General features: G+C 44.1%; 1 protein-coding gene across 2 annotated transcripts in view; it reads right to left on the bottom strand.

Moving 5' to 3' along the window:
- Positions 1–18,776, bottom strand: part of RPS6KA3 (ribosomal protein S6 kinase A3) — a 127,461-nt gene extending 108,685 nt beyond the window's left edge. For both annotated transcript variants that reach the window (XM_034755488.1, XM_034755497.1), the window contains exons 1-2: positions 18,438–18,776; positions 5,372–5,428 (exon numbers count right to left, since the gene is read on the bottom strand). In XM_034755488.1, coding sequence (XP_034611379.1) covers positions 5,372–5,428; positions 18,438–18,509 — 129 coding nt within the window. In that variant the 5' untranslated portion in view covers positions 18,510–18,776. The remainder of the gene's footprint in view (positions 1–5,371; positions 5,429–18,437) is intronic.
- Positions 18,777–20,193: the final 1,417 nt, after the last annotated feature.

Below are 20,193 nucleotides of genomic sequence, written 5' to 3'. Positions count from 1 at the left end.
TCCTCTGGGCGCCCCACCATAGGAAACCCCAAGCAGTAACTTCATTTGGATGCAGGTACTGAGGAGACGGATCCAGCAGAGAACTGAGAACAATGTCACCAAAGGCCATATGCCTCCTAGAAGCAGGTATGATAGTGCAGTGACTGAAGAATGTGTGAACAGAGTACCAAGTCACATCCCTGCAAACGTCCATAATGTATACATCTCTAAGTAGGACTATCAAGATGATTGGCCCTGGTGTAATGTGCAGTCACTCTAGGAAGGAGATGCACCTCAAAAATCTTTGTAATAAGCTTGAATACACATTGAAACGCACTTAGAAAGTCTGAGTAGAAGTCAGCTGTCTTGTCATTCTCTCAGTGAAGGAGATGAGTCTGGGGGAAGCCCTGAGAGGCCCAGTTCTCTTGAAATAGAAGGCAAGGTTCCTTCTTAAGACCAGGGAATAGAGCCTAGGCTCCTCCCTCAAAGGATGAGGCTTGGGGTAAAATACTGGTAATCAAATGTCCTGATGATATGGATTTCTGAGGCGACCTTAGGTAGGAAGCAAGAATGGGGGCACCAGGTCACTCACAGTATAAAGTCATATGAGGAAAGTCAGCCATGAGTGTCCCATGGGAGAGGAATGTGGATTGTACCAGGGGGCCTAAAACAGAGGTCCATGGGAATCTGGGAATGCACCAAGGATGATGGGGAAGTATGGTCTGTGCGCTCCATGTGTATTCAAGCTGAGGATGGTACTAAGATGGTGTAGAAGTATGGTCAAGGGCATTTTTGTGCCTGCGACCCAAAGAAGGCAATTCCAGAGCATGGGCTGAAGAAGGCTTCTTAGAGAAGTCCCTGCTCCCAAAGGAGTCCTTATGTTTGGAGGTCTTCACTTCCGGTACCAACGATGGGGCTGATCAGGTTGATTTGCTAAAAGACTTCTCATCGTGGGGTATACTAGAAGTCTTCCTGATGGGTACCGGCATCTCAGTACCAGGGCCTGCAGAAGCCTCAGCAGTACCCATACCAGGATGTAAAGGTCTCCTAGTTTCCTGGCCTCAGAGATGATTTTCCCTTTCTTTTCAATTTTCTGGCAAATGTGCTTTTTTCCCTTTTAGAGTGCTTCCCTTCCAAAGCTTCTCCATGGGTTTTGCTCACAGATGTATTGGTGGGGAACCTCCTTCAACTTATCTTCCCTCATCATGTGAGATCTGCTCTTAAAGCTGACACACATCTTGCACTTAGATGGGATGGGGGACTCTTCAAGGCAACTGGAATGCCCTTTGCTGAGGGAGAAAGACCTGTGACAAGTCTGGCAGGGTTTGAAACTAAAACAATAAAGACAAAAATACATAAAATACTAGAAAAAAAGGCAGTAGCCAAGAAGCTAACATCGGACACCGCTCTCGAGCAGAGGGCAGTTGAGAAGGAATTGGAGTGGTGGCAGAGCATGAGGGTGTGCAGGACGCAGGACCTACAGACACTGATGACTAAAATCTCCAATCAGGAGTGCATGGATGCATTCACATCCTACAGTGGAGCACTTATAGGGACAAGAAGTCGAAGAACTAACTTTTCCCTATTCTGCCTAATGAGCAGGAAATTAGATCAGTGTCATGGTGTACCACCAACTGTATTTTTGTAAGAACAAGATAAATAAACCTTAGTGTAAAAAAAATCAACACAATTCATCCTGGTTATGCTAAAGGTGTGTTGCCTTGGACTATATTTGTCTTCCAAATTTACCATATTATAGAGGACTAACAAGGTATAATACCTCTTAAAAACTACCCTTTGGAAAAAAAATATTCTTGATTTTTTACTAGATTTAAATTGTAAAGAATTTGCCATCAAAATAGTACTGGGCTCTTAACATGTATGAACTACCATATTCGCTGAATAGTCTTGTATTTTTCTAATCTTAGGCCAGGTCTACGCTGGGGGGGGGGATCGATCTAAGGGCTGGTCCACACTAACCCCCCACTTCAAACTCAGATACGCAACTTTAGCTACGTTATTCACGTAGCTGAAGTCGAAGTACCTTAGTTCGAACTTACCGCGGGTCCACATGCGGCAGGCAGGCTCCCCCATCGACTCCACGTACTCCTCTCGCTGAGCAGGAGTACCAGCGTCAACGGCGAGCACTTCCGGGATCAATCCCAGAAGATTGATTGCTTACCGCCGGACCCGGAGGTAAGTATAGACGTACCCTAAGATACGCAACTTCAGCTACGAGAATAGCATAGCTGAAGTCGATGTATCTTCAATCGACTTAGAATTACTCACTTTGCGTCCTCGCAGCGCGGGACCGACAGCCGCAGCTCCCCCATCAACTTTGCTTCCGCCTTTCGCTGAGCTGGAGTTTAGCAGTAGACAGGAGAGCGATCAGGGATCGATTTATCACGTCTACACTACACGCGATAAATCGATCCCCGATAGATCGATCGCTACCCGCCGATCCGGCGGGTAGTGTAAACATACCCTTAGTATTGACTTATTTAAGTCTCTCCAGTAGAGGGGATGTCAGGCCCAGGCCTACTGAGAGGTCACCCAGTACTGCATATTGTTTTGGTGTCAAGGTGGTCAGTACCAATGCATTGGATACAGTAACTCCTTGCTTAACATTGCAGTTATGTTCCTGAAAAAATGTTACTTTAAGCGAAACGATGTTAAGCAAATCCAATTTCCCCATAAGCATTAATGTAAATGGGGGGGGGGGGGGGGGGAGATTAGGTTCCAGGAAATTTTTTTTTGCCAAAAGACTAAAAAGTCTTTTCTCTGGTGAAATTCTCCCTTATAACATGTGTGTATACACACACACACACACAGTATAAGTTTTAAACAATTTAATAGTGTACACAGCAATGATGATTGTGAAGCTTGGCTGAGATGGTGAAGTCAGAGGGTGGAATATTTTCCAGGGAATGCTTTACTGCTAAATGATGAACTAGCACTCAGCTGAACCCTCAAGGGTTAACACGTTGTTGTTAATGTAGCCTCACACTCTACAAGGCAGCACGAATGGAGGGAGGGGAAACAGCATGGCAGAGAGAGACAGAGACACACACCTTGTGTGAGAGAGAGACACGCGTTGCCCCTTTAAGTATGCTGACCCCACTCTAAGTACATTGCCTTTTTAATTAGATCAGTAAGTTGAGACAGCAGCTGCTGCCAGCAAGCTCTCTCCATCCTGAGCCCTGTTCTGTCCCGCCCCCCTGCTCTGTGGAGATGGGGTCCAGGGGCCGGGGTGCAGGGGGACACTGACATTAGCACCTCTCTTCCCCCCCCCCCCCCCCCCCCCCCCCCCCCCCCCCCGCACAGCAAGCAGGAAGCTCCCTGGAGCAGCTCACAGCAGTGGGGGGAGGGACAGCTAAACTTCCAGGCAATTGCTAGCCTGCTGGGCAGCTGCCGCACAGGGAACGTAGGGGAACAGGGAGCTGATGGGGGGCTCCCAGTCCACCCTGGTTCCAAGCCCCCACCAGCTAGCTACAACAGGCTGCTCTTTCTGCAAGCAGTGGACAAAGTAGGGGACTGCCAAACAACGTTATAAGGGAGAACTGCGCAACTTTAAACAAGCATGTTCTCTAACTGATCAGGAACAAAACAACATTAACCGGGATGACTTTAAGTGAGGAGTTACTGTACCATAAAGCTAGTTAGTACCAAGGTTAGTTAATGCGGAGAATGCAGTTGGTGCAAAGGCACCAGGTACCAAGTCACTGTGCTGGGGTTGGTGCTGAGGGGCTGATATCATGGGCAGCACTGTCCTTAGATGAAGAGAGTACTGAGTGAGCTACTGTAAAGGTCAGTAACAGAGTATATGTATGGGGCTTCTCAATCTTAAGACCTTTCACTGAGTTTGCACAAGTCAAGTTGATTCTTCTGCCTCTTGCTAGGTTCCCTTCCATGGCATTTAAGTATAAGCATGCCTTTGGAGCAGTGCTCCTTTCTCCCTTTAACAAATGTTAATACTGACATAGTGGTAAATGAATGAGGCCTCCAAGACGAAGCAGTCCAGAAGCTCGAGGGTGTCACAGCTCACCAGGTCATAGACAGATCAACTAGCTTGCATGTTGAGGCTCTCCAAAGATCTCCATTACTTTGCAGCTTGCATTGATTTCTCCAGCAGGAAAAGTTTCAGCCTCATTGCCCTTGTTCTCTGGGTGGGCTTGGAGAAAGACCACCACACAAAACAACATCCAATAATGTGTCCTTCCCCACAACATATCAGGCACTAAGAGTGACAATTTTTGATGGGTAAGGAAATGTCACATGAGAGATATCTTAAATCCTGGTTTCTTGGCTTCTGCCATGATCCCAGTGCCCCTGAATGACGGAGGAAGAGGGTGGTTAGGCTAACAGAAACTTATTGTCTAAATATGCTAAATAAATAAACAATAAAGTTGTACCCGCCAATGGGCAAAAAGAAACTTAATTATGTTAACTAATACCAATACAACTAATAACCAAGATAACCTAATTGCATGGTGCACAAGGTAAGGGAACACGGCCAATGGTTTGATCTCACAGCCAAGGCAGTAAGAACTGAGGGGTGGCTGGGCCTGCTCTATCTTTTATGCCCCCAGGTGGGGCTGCAAAGGCACTTGAATGCAAACAAGGCCTGATGGTCACTTCTAGCCAAAAATAATCTGATCTCACATGCACATGTACATCAGTGGAATTTGTGCAGACCATCACTTGAATTTTTTGTTCACAATCTGGATATTAGCTAACGCTGTAATCTGCAGAGCGCCTACTAGCTCAATGTCCATCTCTGCAACTTACTGACACCATCAACATTCTTAACTACTGCACTGATAATCATTTTAGCAGAAAACAGCTGTTGTGCTTTATTCACTGACACTGGGTATAATGAGTGCTGTATGGTGGATAGTTTTCAGAATTTCTGGGGTGACGGGTGAATTCCTGTATTCTATCTCCCTTTCTAAAGTCAACGTCACCTTTTCCTCTGTCCAAAAGGGGGGGAAAGAAATGCATCCCTTCCCTATTACCAAAAGCCACCTAGTACCAAATGCCACCTCTGTGCCCTTCCCAGTTGTCAGAGCAACTGGTTTTCCCCTGACTTTTACAAGATACAGCTTTGTGCCTTCCATAGAGAAACATGCATCACACTAAAAATATTGTGAGCACTGTACAACAAGCTGAATTTAGTACTGAAATAAACACGAGGGATACTGTACTGAACCAGTGGGTCAGCAAGGAAGAGAGCTTTTCCTCAAAAATATAGATCCATGATAAACAATTTAGGTCTAATGAACACAGGGCTTACACTATGAGAGTTATAGCCAGCTATTAGTCTTTGAGTGACCTATAACAATGTACCACAAAATAAAGCTATACATGCTTATGTTTGAAATCTTTTACTTACTGTTTGCTGATTAATCTCTTCTTCTCCCATAGGTTCATCCATAATTTGCTGCCCATTCTACAATAAACATAGCAAATAGACAGTAAGTTACTAAACCGATTGAATTCAGTTAAAAAGTAGAAAAACATTTCTTTGGGTGCTTACATGACCCCCATCACTATAGCATTATGAGCACGTTTGTCTCTAAAACCCAGAAAAGTTCAATTGTGTGATACAAGATGATCCCCTTCCAAAAGGTAAGCATATTGTGGACAGCACAGAGCAACATCCAAACTTCAATCCCCATATAGTATACCACTAGTCCAAATGAGTCCCACAATGGGAGTTATTCAACAGAAATAAAACTCTTTTTCCCAAGACCAACGACATGTACCAAACCATTATCATCACGGTCAAAGATTCCATAAAACAAATTATTGTTGCAGTTTAGATTGTAGTAATAAAAAAGCCATAAGCAGGAATGGATAAATTCATTTTTTTTTTAATGGGACAATGATGGTCAGGCTTGAAGGTCACGGCCCTACTTATTAACACTTTCAAGAGCATACGCAACCAGTTTATCTCTCTTTATATTAAGTGCAACATAGTTCTCATTATACTGCTGCTCATCTTGGTCACTGGACGTAGTTAGAAAGGGGTTGATTCATTATTTTCAGTTCTCTTGTAGACAGACAGCTCTAGTGTCTCTGTTACTTATGAAGCAGCAATAGATTGAAACTAAAAAGGATTCTGTTGTTCAGAACTCTTTGACCAGCTGCAAAACCATCAAAAACATGTTATTTTATGCTGCTGGAGAAAGCCCAAAGCAGAACCAGGTATTGGAGTTAAAGTGTGATAACTAACATACCCCCTGCAAAAAATAATAATAATAATAATAATAATAATACAGGTGAAGAATGAAGTGGCAGAGATCTCCTTCCTTTCCCCAATGCCACACAGCTGCCAGGATGTTCTGAAAAGGGAAAATGACAGCTGGGCTAGAGAAATGCTTCAAACTTTGATAGACATCTATGCCACTCAAAGGCTGAAGATATAAGCTATCAAGCAGGATCCACCGACTGCCATCTACTAGAAATTCCAGTTCTCACTGTTCTCTTTTTCAGGGCTAAGTTTACGATTAGGATTATGATGCTGAACCTTACTGATGGATCCTTTGCCTTATTTGTCTAGAACTTTTTCTGGCTATTAGATATAGTCCTTTATTCATAACACAAGAACTAGGGGTCACCAAACGAAATTAATAAGCAGCAGGTTTAAAATAAACAAAACGAAGTATTTCTTCACACAATGCAGTGTCATTTTGTGGAACTCCTTGCCAAAGGATATTGTGAAGGCCAAGGCTATAACAGAAGGCCAAGACTATAACAGGGTTCAAAAAAGAACTAGATAAATTCATGCAGGATAGGTCCATCAATGGCTATTAGCCAGGATGGGCAGCAATGGTGTCCCTAGCCTCTGTTTGCCAGAAGCTAGGAATGGGCGACAGCGGATGGATCACTTGATGATTACCTGTTTTGTTCATTCCCTCTGAACCTCATGGCCACTGTTGGAAGATAAGATATTAGGCTGGATGGACCTTTGGTCTGACCCCCTTGGGCTGGCCAATCTTATGTTCCTTCAACTAGCAAGTTGTTTGGTAGTTCTTTCAAGCATTTCCCTGGATGGAATGTCTGTTGTGAGGACAAACTGCCTCTTATGAAGTTTCCCTTCTGGATTCTAGTATTTGATTATACCAGACATAACGGGTCTTTGAGTCTCAGATGACCCTCAATTCTCTTAAGTTTCCCACTACATGACTTTGGTTCAAAGACAGACACAATAGGTTGGATTTATGCCATTCTCAGCAAGGATGTGGAATGTCAAAACATGAAGCTGTGTGGATTCTATGAAATAGGTGCATCAGACCTGATAGATACCCATAGATTTCATCAATGTATTCAGAGAACGTCAGTGTATTTGTTGTTTCCTAGGAGCCCTTTTCCAGTTATGTTAAGCAATTATCTGACCAAGATGATATGGGGTAAATTATCTGAGATACTCTGCTGTTAAATAAATATTCATTTGATCACACTGCTTGATAATTATTTACAAGTCATAGAATCATAGACTTTAAGGTAAGAAGGGACCATTATGATAGTCTAGTCTGACCTGCATAACGCAGGCCACAGAATCTCACCCACCCACTCCTGTATCAAACCCCTAACCTATGTCTGTGCTATTGAAGTCCTCAAATCGTGGTTTAAAGACTTCAAGGTGCAGAGAATCCTCCAGCAAGCGATCCATGCCCCACACTGCAGAGGAGGACGAAAACCCCCCAGGGCCTCTGCCAATCTGCCCTGGAGGAAAATTCCTTCCCGACCCCAAATATGGCTATCAGCTAAACCCTGAGCATGTGGGCAAGACTCACCAGCCAGACACCAGGAAAGAATTCTCTGTAGTAACTCAGATCCCACACCATCTAACATCCCATCACAGGCCATTGGGCATATTTACTGCTAACAGTCAAAGACCAATGAATTTCCAAAATTAGGCTATCCCATCGTACCATCCCCTCCATAAACTTATCAAGCTTAGTCTTGAAGCCAGATATGTCTTTTGCCCCCACTTCTCCCCTTGGAAGGCTGTTCCAGAACTTCACTCCTCTGATGGTTAGAACCCTTTGTCTAATTACAAGTCTAAACTTCCTGATGGCCAGTTTATATCCATTTGTTCTTGTGTCCACACTGGTACTGAGCTTAAATAATTCCTCTCCCTCCCTGGTATTTATTCCTCTGATATATTTAGAGAGAACAATCATATCTCCCCTCAGCCTTCTTTTGGTTAGGCCAAACAAGCCAAGCTTATTGAGTCTCCTTTCATAAGACAGGTTTTCCATTCCTCGGATCATCCTAGTAGCCCTTCTCTGTACCTGTTCCAGTTTGAATTCATCCTTCTTAAACATGGGAGACCAGAACTGCACACAGTATTCCAGATGAGGTCTCGCTAGAGCCTTGTATAACAGTACTAACACCTCATCTCTACAGGAAATACCTCACCTGATGCACCCCAAGACCCCATTAGCTTTTTTCACAGCCATATCACATTGGAGGCTCATAGTCATCCTGTGATCAACCAATGCTCTGAGGCCCTTCTCCTCCTCTGTTACTTCCAACTGGTGCATCCCCAGCTTATAACAAAAATTCTTGTTGTTAATCCCTAAATGCATAACCTTGCACTTTTCACCATTAAATTTCATTCTATTACTATTACTCCAGTTTACAAGGTCATCCAGATCTTCCTGTATGATATCCCGGTCCTTCTCTGTATTGGCAATACCTCCCAGCTTCATGTCATCTGCAAACTTTATTAGCACATTCCCATTTTTTGTGTCAAGGTCAGTAATAAAAAGATTAAATAAGATTGGTCCCAAAACCGATCCCTGAGGAACTCCACTAGTAACCTCCCTCCAGCCTCACAGTTCACCTTTCAGTACAACCCGTCGTAGTCTCCCCTTTAACCAGTTCCTTGTCCACCTTTCAATTTTCATATGGATCCCCATCTTTTCCAATTTAGCTAATAATTCCCCATGTGGAACCGTATCAAATGCATTGCTGAAATCGAAGTAAATTAGATCCACTGCGTTTCCTTTGTCTAAAAAATCTGTTACCTTCTCAAAGAAGGAGATCAGGTTGGTTTGGCATGATCTACCTTTTGTAAAACCATGTTGTATTTTGTCCCAATTCAATAATCTATTAGAAAACAGAAACTTAAAGGTAGTTTGAATAATTGTGGGGTTTTTGTTGTTGTCTCTATGGACCATATTATTGCAAAGTAACACACACACACACAATTGTAAAGCTTTTAAAAACATTAACAGCAGTAAGTAAACTGACAAAGCACAGGGCTTACAACGGTGGGTATCCAACATTGGAAATGAGCATCTTCACAATTATTTGATTAACCTCTGTGGACAAACTGCTGAGACTGTCTGTCTGCTTCCCATATACTGCAAAAATTGACATGTTTAAATAGCTGTTTAAACCTCAATGACATTCTTTGCCGAGGTTTTTACTGTTTGTATGAAGAGGTGAAGGATTAAGTGCTAGGAGTTTTTTGGTGATGCTCTCTTCTCCAAGAAATCAAAATAGCGTGTCTCAGAAGAGCTGAAGAAGGGTGAGGAATAAAAGATCAGGCCATTGCATGGATTTTGAAAAGCTGATCATTTACAGTTCTTGAGAGGGAGAGCTCCTAAAAATCAAGGTGAGTGGGGGGCTCTTTTAGTCATGTCCTCATTATAATTATAGTCACTTGCTAATTCATTCCTTTAAACTATGTTCTCCCTCCTTCCATTCCCTGGCCAGCGCACGAGCAACCCACGGTATATGGTGCCAGCCTAGATTAAGATGCCAAGAGACAGGTTTGACCTAGAAAGAAAAATGTTTAGGCACAGGGGCAGGGATTACCATATTGCTTTTTTGTTAATAAAAACTTCTAGGTAAGGCTCATCCCTCACACCAGGCTTGATAGGAAATATTGTACCTTTGTTTGCAGTTTCCACAAAGCCTATCTGGTGCAAGCGTCTAGAGAAAGAGAACATAGGTCAAAGAAGAGGTTTGTCTCCTTGCTGACCCGCTAGGATACAGAATGACTGAAATGCATGGTCTTTTTATTACTTTATTTTGATTTAAAAAACTAGAACAATATCAAATTATCATGGCTCACATTAAAGGGACTAAAAGCTGGCTACCTGGCCTAAAAATGTAACAGTAACCAGAGTGTCATCACTGAGTGAGTGTGTTTCTAGTGGGGTCCGGCAGAGGTTGGTTCTTGGCCCTGTGCTATTAAACATTTTTATCAGTTACCTGGGAGAAAATATAACATCTGTGATAAAACTTGCAGATGACACAAAAATTGGGGGAAAAGGTAAATAATGAAGAGGACAGGTCACTAAGTCAGAGTGATTTGGATCACCTGGTAAGATGGACGCACACAAGCAATAGTGATTTAATACGACTAGGAACAAAGAATGTAGCCATACTTATGTGATGGGGACACTACCCTGGGAAGCAGTGACTCTGGAAAAGAATTGTAGGGCAGAGGAGAGTGAATAATTAGCTGAACATGAGCTCTCAGTGCGACACTGTGGCCAAAAGAGCTAATGTGATCCTGGGATCCACAAATAGGGAAATCTTGAGTAGGAGCAGAGAGGTTATTTCATCTCTGTATTTGGCACTGGTGCGATTGCTGCTGGAATACTGTGTCCAGTTCTGTAGCCATAATTTGAGAAGGATGCTGATAAACTGGATAGTGTTCACAGAAGAACCCCGAGAATGATTAAAAGATTAGAAAACATGCCTTATAGTGATCGACTAAAGGAGCTCAATCTATTGAGCTTAAAGAAGAGATGAAGGAGTGACTTGATTACAGTCTAACTACAATACCCACCTGGTGAAGTGAAGAAACAGATCGACAGAGCCAGAAGGGTACCCAGAAGTCACCTACTACAGGACAGGCTCAACAAAGAAAGTAACAGAACGTCCCTAGCTGTCACCTATAGCCCCCAACTAAAACCTCTCCAGCGCATGATCAAGGATCTACAACCTATCCTGAAGGATGATCCCTCACTCTCACAGACCTTGGGAGACAGGCCAGTCCTCGCTTACAGACAGCCCCCTAACCTGAAGCAAATACTCACCAGCAACTACACACCACACAACAAAAACACTAACCCAGGAACCAATCCCTGCAACAAACCCCGTTGCCAACTCTGTCCGCATATCTATTCAAGGGACAAAATCATAGGACCTAACCACATCAGCCACACCATCAGGGGCTCATTCACCTGCACATCTACCAATGTGATACACTTCTACCCCGATATAACATGAATTTGGATATAGCGCGGTAAAGCAGCGCTCCGGGGGGGGGGGAGGGGGGGGGCGGGGCTGCGTGTTCTGGTGGATCAAAGCAAGTTCGATGTAATGCAGTTCCACCTATAACGTGGTAAGATTTTTTGGCTCCCAAGGACAGCGTTATATCAGGGTAGAGGTGTACATGCAATCATGTGCCAGCAATACCCCTCTGCCATATACATTGGCCAAATTGAAAAGTCTCTACGCAAAAGAATAAATGGACACAAATCAGACATCAAAAATTATAACATTCAAAAACCAGTAGGAGAACACTTCAATCTCCCTGGATACTCAATAACAGACTTAAAAGTGGCAATTCTTCAACAATAAAATTCAAAAGCAGACTCAGACGAGAAATTGCAGAACTGGAATTAATTTGCAAACTGGACACTATCAAATTAGGCCTGAATAAAGACTGGAAGTGGATGGGTCTCTACAAAAAGTAATTTCCCTCTGCTGATACTCAAACCTTCTTTGTCAACTGTTTGAAATAGGCCAATTTGATTGCATTGGCCTCATTAGCACTATAAAAGTGATTTTTCCCTCCCTTGGTATTCACCGCTTCTTGTCAACTGTTGAGAATCGGCCACTTCAACCTAAATTACATTGGCTCGTTAACACTGACCCCTACTTGGTAAGGCAACTCCCATCTATTAATGTGCTGTGTATTTATACCTGCCTAATGTATTTTCCACACCATGCATCTGATGAAGTGGGTTTTAGCCCACGAAAGCTTATGCCCAAATAAATTTGTTAGTCTCTAAGGTGCCACAAGGACTCCTCGGTGTTTTAGTCTACAAGTACATACACAGGAGAAATAAATATGTAATAATGAGCTCTTCAGTCCAACAGAGAAAGGTTTAACAATCCAATGGCTAGAAGCTGAAGGTAGACAACTTCAGATCGGAAATAAGGGATAGATTTAACAACAGTGAGGGTAACTAACCACTGGAACAACTTCCCCATCACTGATAATTTTTAAATCAAAATTGGATGTTTTTCTTAAAGATATACCCTAGGAATTATTCTGGGGGAAGTTCTAGGGCTTGTGTTATACAGGAAGACAGACTATGTGATCACATCGGTCCTCTCTGGTCTTGGAATCTATGGAATATTGAGATGCTGAAAGCCTTATGAACAGAGAATTCACGTTGATGTGCTAACCTTCAATACTGGTGTCTATATTTTTGTTTCAATGGCATAGGGTTTTCATCCTTTGCTTGGAGGACATGAAGAATTATCCTTCATAAAATCTTTATTCAAGAGACATTTTAGGTGCCTGTGGCATATTTAGACTTTTCATGTTTAAAAGCTACTAGGTAAGATTCTTGGCAAGGGAGGATTGCACCTCTACTGTTGTCCCTGTACATTCTATTGCAGCTGGAACAGCAGAACGAAACAATCCTTTTTATTATATCAGTAATTGATATTGTTGCTAGAGCTACTGTTAGGAAAGCTATGTATTCATTCTAGCCCATATGAGATAATAATCGGAATAACCTAGCTTTATAGTCCACTAAGAACAAAAAATAATGCTGCACACTATTGGAAAGCAGAGACTCTCAGTCTTCAGTGGTACACCTCTACCTCGATATAACGCTGTCCTCGGGAGCCAAAAAAATCTCACTGTGTTATAGGTGAAACTGCGTTATATCGAACTTGGTTTGATCCGCCGGAGTGAGCAGCCCGGCCCCCCGGAGTGCTGCTTTACTGCGTTATATCCGAATTCGTGTTATATCGGGTCGTGTTGTATCGGCGTAGAAGTGTATATTGTTTGTAGTTTTACATAGTATGCAAGTATGTCACTAACTCCTCAGTTGAACATTGTAATTTTGTCACTAGTACAGGGTTATAGCAAATCTCAGGACTATAATTTTTAATCTCTGAAAGGGACACTGAAACAAGAACTAAGAAATGCAATCCAGTGTGGTGGGTGTGGTGGCTGGGAAGCCAGTGGGCTTCACACAATTGCTGACAGTAGAGGGAATGGTGAGACTCAGGAGTCTTGGGTCCCATTCCAGGCTCTGGAGAGAAGTGTTCTATAGTGGGTAGAGATTCTTTTGCCTATTTTCCCCCCAAGCCCTTCTCACCAGTTTCTGTCCCCCTCCTGTCTCTTCACCACCCAAAGCTCCTCAACCCATTCCCTTTCTCATTTGGTCAGTTCCAGTCTCCTTTTCCAGCCAGTCCCAGTTCCCCATTCAATCTGCCTTTCACTCCCACATGGACTCCCAGTTCTAGTCTCCTAGGTATGTAGTTGTGGTGAGAAATGTTACTTGCGCCTTAGGGCAGCAAAACATTCACAAGTTTAGAGCTACCAATATGAAATCACTGGCAGTAAGTACTACAAGGATGGCAGGTTTCGTATGTGTCATATTCACATGGATATGACATCCGTTTTACTGATGTAATCATGAAAATCCATGAGCCTCTCCTGTACAGTAGTCTTTGAAATACAAGGTGTATTACATATTATGGACAAGCATCAGATGAGAATGCTTTATTATAATAAAACTACACTAAAAAGTTTCATTTGTCAGACTTACAAATGTAAGCAAACTCCAAGAAATATTGCATTAGAATAGATAAATACTTTAGAAGAAGTGATAAAGAACTATTTAGAGGACATTTTGTGATGAAATTCTTCAGGACAATGCAGTAGTGGTAAAGAGTTGAGTAACTTTCAATATCCATTGATACATTCTGTTTAGACAATCCTGCTTATGTTTTCAGTACTTCTTTCCCTGTTTTTATTATGTAAAGGATTGTTGCAAATGTGATATTTGTTCTTGTGGCTTATTCCCCAGAAGTATGTCATATTCTAAGGGTTGATATACAAAATAAGTACAGAAGTAATCACAACTGGAACACTATGACTGCAGGTGGCAAAGAACGGATGCGATCTTGCCAACACTTACGCATTCACTTAACTTTGACTTTGGGTCGACTACTCATGTACTTAAAAGTTATGCATGTGTGTAAGTATTAGCAAAAATGGGGTCATAAGCATCAATGCTGCACCTTATTAGATATGCTTTTATGCATCAACATCACTCACTGACATTCCTCTTCATCCCAGTCATTTAAGTAGTAGTTATGTCCCACTGACTGCCACAAGAACAAGATAATCATGGATTCAGCACGTAAGTGAAAGAATGAGTATAAAATATCTTGCTTTTAAACAATCTCTATTTGTGATGGGCAAGACTTTCAAAACTAAGTGCTGAAAGTTAGGCTCCCAAACCCATATTTAGACACTGCCCATTGACTAATGTTAATGGGAGTGCAACACTTTTGAAAAACCAGGCTGCTTGTTCAGGTGCTTAAATATAAATTTAGGAGCCTAACATTAAGACTCCAATATTTGAAACTCTTGGCCAACATGTCTTGTGCATGGTTACATAACATATAGTATATACTCAGCATGGGACATAGATGCTGGTTAAGGAAGTAGAGCAAGAACCTAAGCTGATGTAAAGCAGTATAGTTCCACTGGCTTTAACAGAGCTTGATTTACACTTTGGATATTCCCTCAAGCACTATATATAATAACTTTCTTTTATGTATCATCATTAACACAAACTACTCCAAAATGCTTTACATTACAATAATGTCCTGAGAGCTCATTCAGGAGTTCTCTGTTTTTTGGGGTACTGTAGAAACATATAGTGAATCAAATGCCCTCTTGTTCAACTTTAATAATTGTATGGATTTATGTTTTTATCAGTTTGCTTGGCACTTCATTTCCCTCACAGAAAAAAATACCTATCAACCCCAACATTGGTATAACTTGAGGTAAAAATAAGGTTTGCTATAACAACTTATGATTTCCTTAGGGCTGCATTAAGTAGTAAGGCTATGTCTATACTGCCTCACAGTGCGGAGTACAGATGTGCAAACCGCAGAACACAAAATGTTGCAATATAACTGTTTGAAAGAGGACTATGTTAATGCAAACTATATACCTTTCAGTTCGCACCAGCTGCATCCACATGGGGCTGTTACATGGTAACACTTTGGGGCGCCCTGCAGTTACGACCTTCATGGTCTGCACTGCAGAATCACAGTGTGAACAAGTCCTTAGTGAATATCTATGGCAAACATAGTAAATGTACATGATTTACAAAAGCTGCAGAGGACAGCCAACATATAGCTACGGAGAAGAAGTCCTAAAAGGACTCCATGAAGACAAGAGACCTCCCACATGGATCTGACTGTAGTCAAGAGATTGCAGTGCTGCTAATAAGGCTAACTCGTGTAAATTAAATATATGGTTAAGTATTTAAGCCATTTGTTTAGGTACTTGATCTAAAACCTGACTATTTTTAAAGAGACAGCTTTCAGGCAAACAACCTTTATATTCAAATCTATTTTCTTCTTTTGTGATCCAGCCAAAGGAGTTTATGGAAGTTGGACACCTAACTTCCACTGAATTTTGACAGGCTTTGGGCACCTACATCACTTAGTTTCTTTTTAACAATTCTATGTATAAATTCAATAATCAAATATTCATATTTTTTCTACATACAGTAAAACCTCAGAGTTACTGCCACCAGAATTATGAACTGACCAGTCAACCACACACTTCATTTGAAACCGGAAGTATGCGATCAGGCAGCAGCAGAGACAAAAAAACAACAACAAAAAAACAAATACAGTACTGTACTGTGTTAAACGTAAACTACTAAAAAAAAGGGAAAGTTTAAAAAAGATTTGACAAGGTACGAACACTGTTTCTGTGCTTTGTTACATTTAAATTAAGATGGTTAAAAGCAGCATTTTTCTTCTGCATAGTAAAGTTTCAAAGCTGTATTAAGTCAATGTTCACATGTAAACCTTTGAAAAAACCGTAACGCTTTGTTCAGAGTTATGAACAACCTCCATTCCCAAACCGTTTGTAACGCTGAGGTTCTACTGTAGTAACTTAATATTCTAAGTCTGTTCCAAAACAAATGTTTACTAAAATAAACCAAAAAACACAGAGGTACCTGTACAGTATGAACATTCACTAACAAAGCAGCAATGATTATCTGTGTCCTCTCTAAGAAGTAAACCTGAAATAATTTGGGATTATACCCATATGTGAAGCACAGCATGGGATTGTTAGGATTGGGCTTTACACCGTAAACCCTGCAGATAGGTGTAGTTATAAATTTTTGTAGTGTTTCTACATAACTTAAATCTCATATGATAACGTAAGCACAGAACAGCCTTGTTTACATGCATAACTTTTCTTTATGAAATGACTGAATACATTCTGAAATGTTTGTTTTTTACAAAGTCTCCAAACACAGTATTTTGAAGAATGAGAAATCAAGTGAATAATGGAAACTTACATATTTAATAACACACATGCATCAACGCAACACCTTTTAAATTTAGTATTGTGGCTTCCTTATACAGTATTCACAGCATTTAGCTGCTATGTTTCCTAATTACAAAGAATATACATAGCATGAAGAGGAAATTAAAGGGACACTGTTCACATTATGTTAAAAATTCAGTCATGGTGGATAAGTCTCAGGAAGGAAAAATATTGTCCTCCTAGAACCAGTGTTAAATTGCTCTTCTTAGTAATTATATTCCTTTCCAAAATTATTTCACCTAGAACTACCACTATGAAGATCAGTGAGAAAACTACTGTAAGAATGGTAGGTATTTTTAAATTATTGTGATATCAGAACTGCTACACTGGAGGTCAAATTAATCTGCAGTCTCCTTTTAAGTGGCAGGCAGTCAGGAAGCAATGGGGCAAGTTTCTCAGCATTATTATAACTTTGCAAGCCTTTATTACCTGGTGTCCAAACCACATTAGCACACAATTCTTTATTTAATGAAAACTGGAAGCGACTACAGCTCTAATTAATCATCCTCCCCACCCCACCCCCACAAAGGGATCTGAATCTCCTCACCAGCACTTGGAACAACTCAGTCTAGTAACTAAAAACGCATACGGAACTGTGACATTGATGTCATACCACACCAACATCCTATTGTCCCCGCACTGCAAACAGCAGGAAACCACACTGAACAGCATTGCATGGATGTTCCCCAAAACTGGCCAAACAGCAAGTGTTACCAACATGAGGCAGGGTATCCTAAATGCTTGCGAAACAGCAAGAACTGCAGGCACAACCCAGCTCTGCTTAAAGACTTTTTGGGATGGGAGGGATGAGGGTCCTTTTCCAACAGCAAAGAAGTGAGAGAGAGAGAAAAAAAAAAGGTTGTGGGAGAGAGACATTAAGTAAGGTCAAGCCAGGCTTCTTATACGCCTGCCTGGCCTGCCACAGGGTCAGGCGGCTATAAAGAGTTGCCCTATTAGGAGCTAGTTTCCCTCAACTCTGTGTCCGCTGGCTGGGAAGCGTGTCTGGAGGAGGCTGGGCCACTCCGGGAAGAGGGAACTCGCGGTGACAGTAACCAGATACCGGAACGGAACAAAACCAGCCAAGTCGTTCAGCAGCGCAGAAGCAGGTTATTCTCCTCCTAGAGGGTGCAGGCTAACACCCCCCCCTCCGGAAGTGATGGGGTCCCGGCCGATCGCCCTGCGTGGGGGTCGGTCACTACAGACAAGGAAGCGGCACGCAGCCGAGACTCACTCGGGCTAGGGAGGGAGCGAGACACCAGGGCACAGCTCCGAGCAGCAGCAGCTGGGAGAGAGGAAAGTCCCGTGCGGCTCCCACACCCTCCGGCCTTCGCCTGACCTATTGTCACCAGCCAGCTCCGCGCTCCCCACGCCGCAGCCCCCGCGGCCGAGCGACCCGCGCACACCACAAGGGAAAGTTTCCCATAAACTTGGGGGGTGCGTGACACCTCGCTCGCCCAGCCCCGGGACCAGCGCGCTCCCCATCATTACACAGCCATCCTGGTGGGGAGAGCCACGCGGGGCTCACGGGACAGCACGTCCCAGCCGGGGTGGCCCGTAGTCCTGCAGGCCGGGGGGTTATTTACAGCCCCTTCCCCACGGGGGCAGGAGTGCGGGGCGGGGCGCCGCGCGAACAGCCCCTTCCCCTCGGCTCGCCCGGCGCTCGCTGTCCACCAGGGGCCCCTCTCAAGGGCAGGGCGCCCCCAGGGGGAACGTGGGCTCGGGCCGCAGAGTTGGGGCCCCCTCCCCACGCTGCCGGAGCGCGGTGGGAGGAGGTGGGGGGGGTGTCTCGCTGCCCCCCGGCGGGACCCCGTACCTCTGTGCTGCTGTCGGCCGCGCTCTCCACAGCCATCTTCTGCCAGGGGTCCGCCAGCTGCGCGAGCGGCATCGTCCCGGCTCGGCTCCGCCGCCGCCGCGCTCCGCTTTCAAGCGCCCCCGCGGGGCGAGGGACCAGGGCGAGGGCAGCCCCCGGCGCGGGCAGGGCGAGGAGCCCTAGTGCGGGAGCGTGGCGGTGCGGCGCCCCGGCCAGCGGAGGGCCCTGCCCGGCTCTGGCTGCCGCCGCCTCTCAGCCTCCCGCCCGGCGGAGCTACCCTGCCTCAGCGCCGCTCACTCCCCGCTTCCGCTCGCAACATGGCGCCCGGGCCATACCTGCCCGTCAAACCGAGGCAGCGCACGTCAGCAGCTGGGGGCGGGGCCGAGCCAGCCAATCCGCGGCAGCCGCAGGTAGCTGGGGGCGGGGGAGCCGGGTCCGCGCGTGCAGGGGGCTGTGGGGCGGGGGGCGCTAGCCCAGCAGGGGAGTTGCGGCCAGTGCGTCCTCAGGGTCGATTCCTAGCTCCATGCAATACTCGGTGCCCTCACCCACGGGAATCGGGGGCCACAGCTCCCCATTATACAACCCCGACAGTCCTGGCTACCACATGAGGGCTAAGTACCACCACTGATTGGGGGAGCCCATGAGAAGCTTTGAGAACAAAGCAGCTGGGCATTTAGATTGAAGGGGAAACTGAGGCACAGAAAGGTGAAATGAATTTACTAAAGTCGTACAGCAGAACCAGGGTTAGAAGGAAGGTCTTCTGGGTTACAGTTCAAAGCCTTGATCACTAGACAACACTGCCTCACAGGGGGATTAATATAAAACACCATCCTGGCCCCTATGGATGTAGAAGTCCTCTACACCAACATTCCACACAAAGATGGACTATAAGCTATCAGGAACAGTATCCCCCATATTGTCACGGCAAACCTGGTGATTGGGCTTTGTCCTCACCCACAACTATTTCACATTTGGGGACAATGTATACCTTCAAGTCACTGCTATGGGTACCCGCATGGCCTCACAGTATGCCAACATTTTTATGGCTGACTTAGAACAACGCTTCCTTAGCTCCCATCCCCTAACGCCCCTACTCTACTTGTGCTACATTGATGACATCTTCATCATCTGGACCCATGGAAAAGAAGCCGTGATTTCAACAATTTCCATCCCACCATCAACCTCAGCCTGGACCAGTCCACACAAGAGATCCATTTCCTGGACACTACAGTGCTAATAAGCAATGGTCACATAAACACCACCCTATACTGGAAACCTACTGACCGCTATACTTACCTACATGCCTCCAGCTTTCATCCAGACCATACCACACGATCCCTTGTGTACAACCAAGCTCTAAGACTCAACCACATTTGCTCCAACCCCTCAGACAGAGACAAACACCTACAAGATCTCTATCAAGCATTCTTACAACTGCTGAAGTGAAGAAACAGATTGACAGAGCCAGAAGAGTACCCAGAAGTCACCTACTACAGGACAGACCCAACACAGAAAGTAACAGAATGCCACTCTGTCACCTTTAGCCCCCAACTAAAACCTCTCCAGCGCATCATCAAGGATCTACAACCTATCCTGAAGGATGATCCCTCACTCTCACAGATCTTGGGAGACAGGCCAGTCCTTGCTTACAGACAGCCCCCCAACCAGAAGCAAATACTCACCACCAACCACACACCACACAACAAAAACACTAACCCAGGAACCTTTATCTTTGCAACAAAGCCTGTTGCCAACTCTG

The sequence above is a fragment of the Trachemys scripta genome, chromosome 1, assembly GCF_013100865.1.
Source record: "Trachemys scripta elegans isolate TJP31775 chromosome 1, CAS_Tse_1.0, whole genome shotgun sequence".
Lineage (NCBI taxonomy): Eukaryota > Metazoa > Chordata > Testudines > Emydidae > Trachemys > Trachemys scripta.
This window is presented reverse-complemented; position numbering and strand designations above follow the sequence as displayed.